Raw genomic sequence first — 383 nt, 5'->3', positions numbered from 1 at the left:
CCCTGCAGCCCCTTCCCCTCCCCATAGCCCCTCCCCCACGATATGCCCCCCACCCTGCAGCCCCTCACCTGCTCCAGGTGGAAGAGCACAGCCGACACCTCCTGCACCCGTCGCACAATCTTCTCGGGTCGGTTAGCGTCCTCGGCCTTGCCCGACATCTCGCGGTACAGGGCCATCTGCCAGCGCATGGAGGCGGGGTTCTCGCACTGCCGGGGGGAGGGGCTGTCAGACACGGCGCCTCGGGGCAGGAGGGGGGGATGTAAATCTGTCCATGGGGCAAGGGGGGGCAGGCCAGAGCCTGGGTGTCCTGGGCTAGGGCATGGCGCCCGGGGGGGCTGAGAAAGGGGGACTGGCCCATGGCGCCCAGGGGGGGCTGAGAAAGG

General features: G+C 69.7%; 1 protein-coding gene across 1 annotated transcript in view; it reads right to left on the bottom strand.

Moving 5' to 3' along the window:
* The window catches only part of RYR1 (ryanodine receptor 1), a 187,254-nt gene that overhangs the window by 94,794 nt on the left and 92,077 nt on the right, over positions 1–383 (bottom strand). The window contains 1 exon segment of the mRNA XM_029913199.1: positions 69–206. Coding sequence (XP_029769059.1) covers positions 69–206 — 138 coding nt within the window.

This window comes from Terrapene carolina, unplaced genomic scaffold (genome assembly GCF_002925995.2).
Source record: "Terrapene carolina triunguis isolate 2854851 unplaced genomic scaffold, T_m_triunguis-2.0 Scaffold517, whole genome shotgun sequence".
In the NCBI taxonomy this organism is placed as follows: Eukaryota; Metazoa; Chordata; order Testudines; family Emydidae; genus Terrapene; species Terrapene triunguis.
Note: the sequence above shows the minus strand (reverse complement) of the source record. Positions and strands in the feature narration are given on the sequence as shown.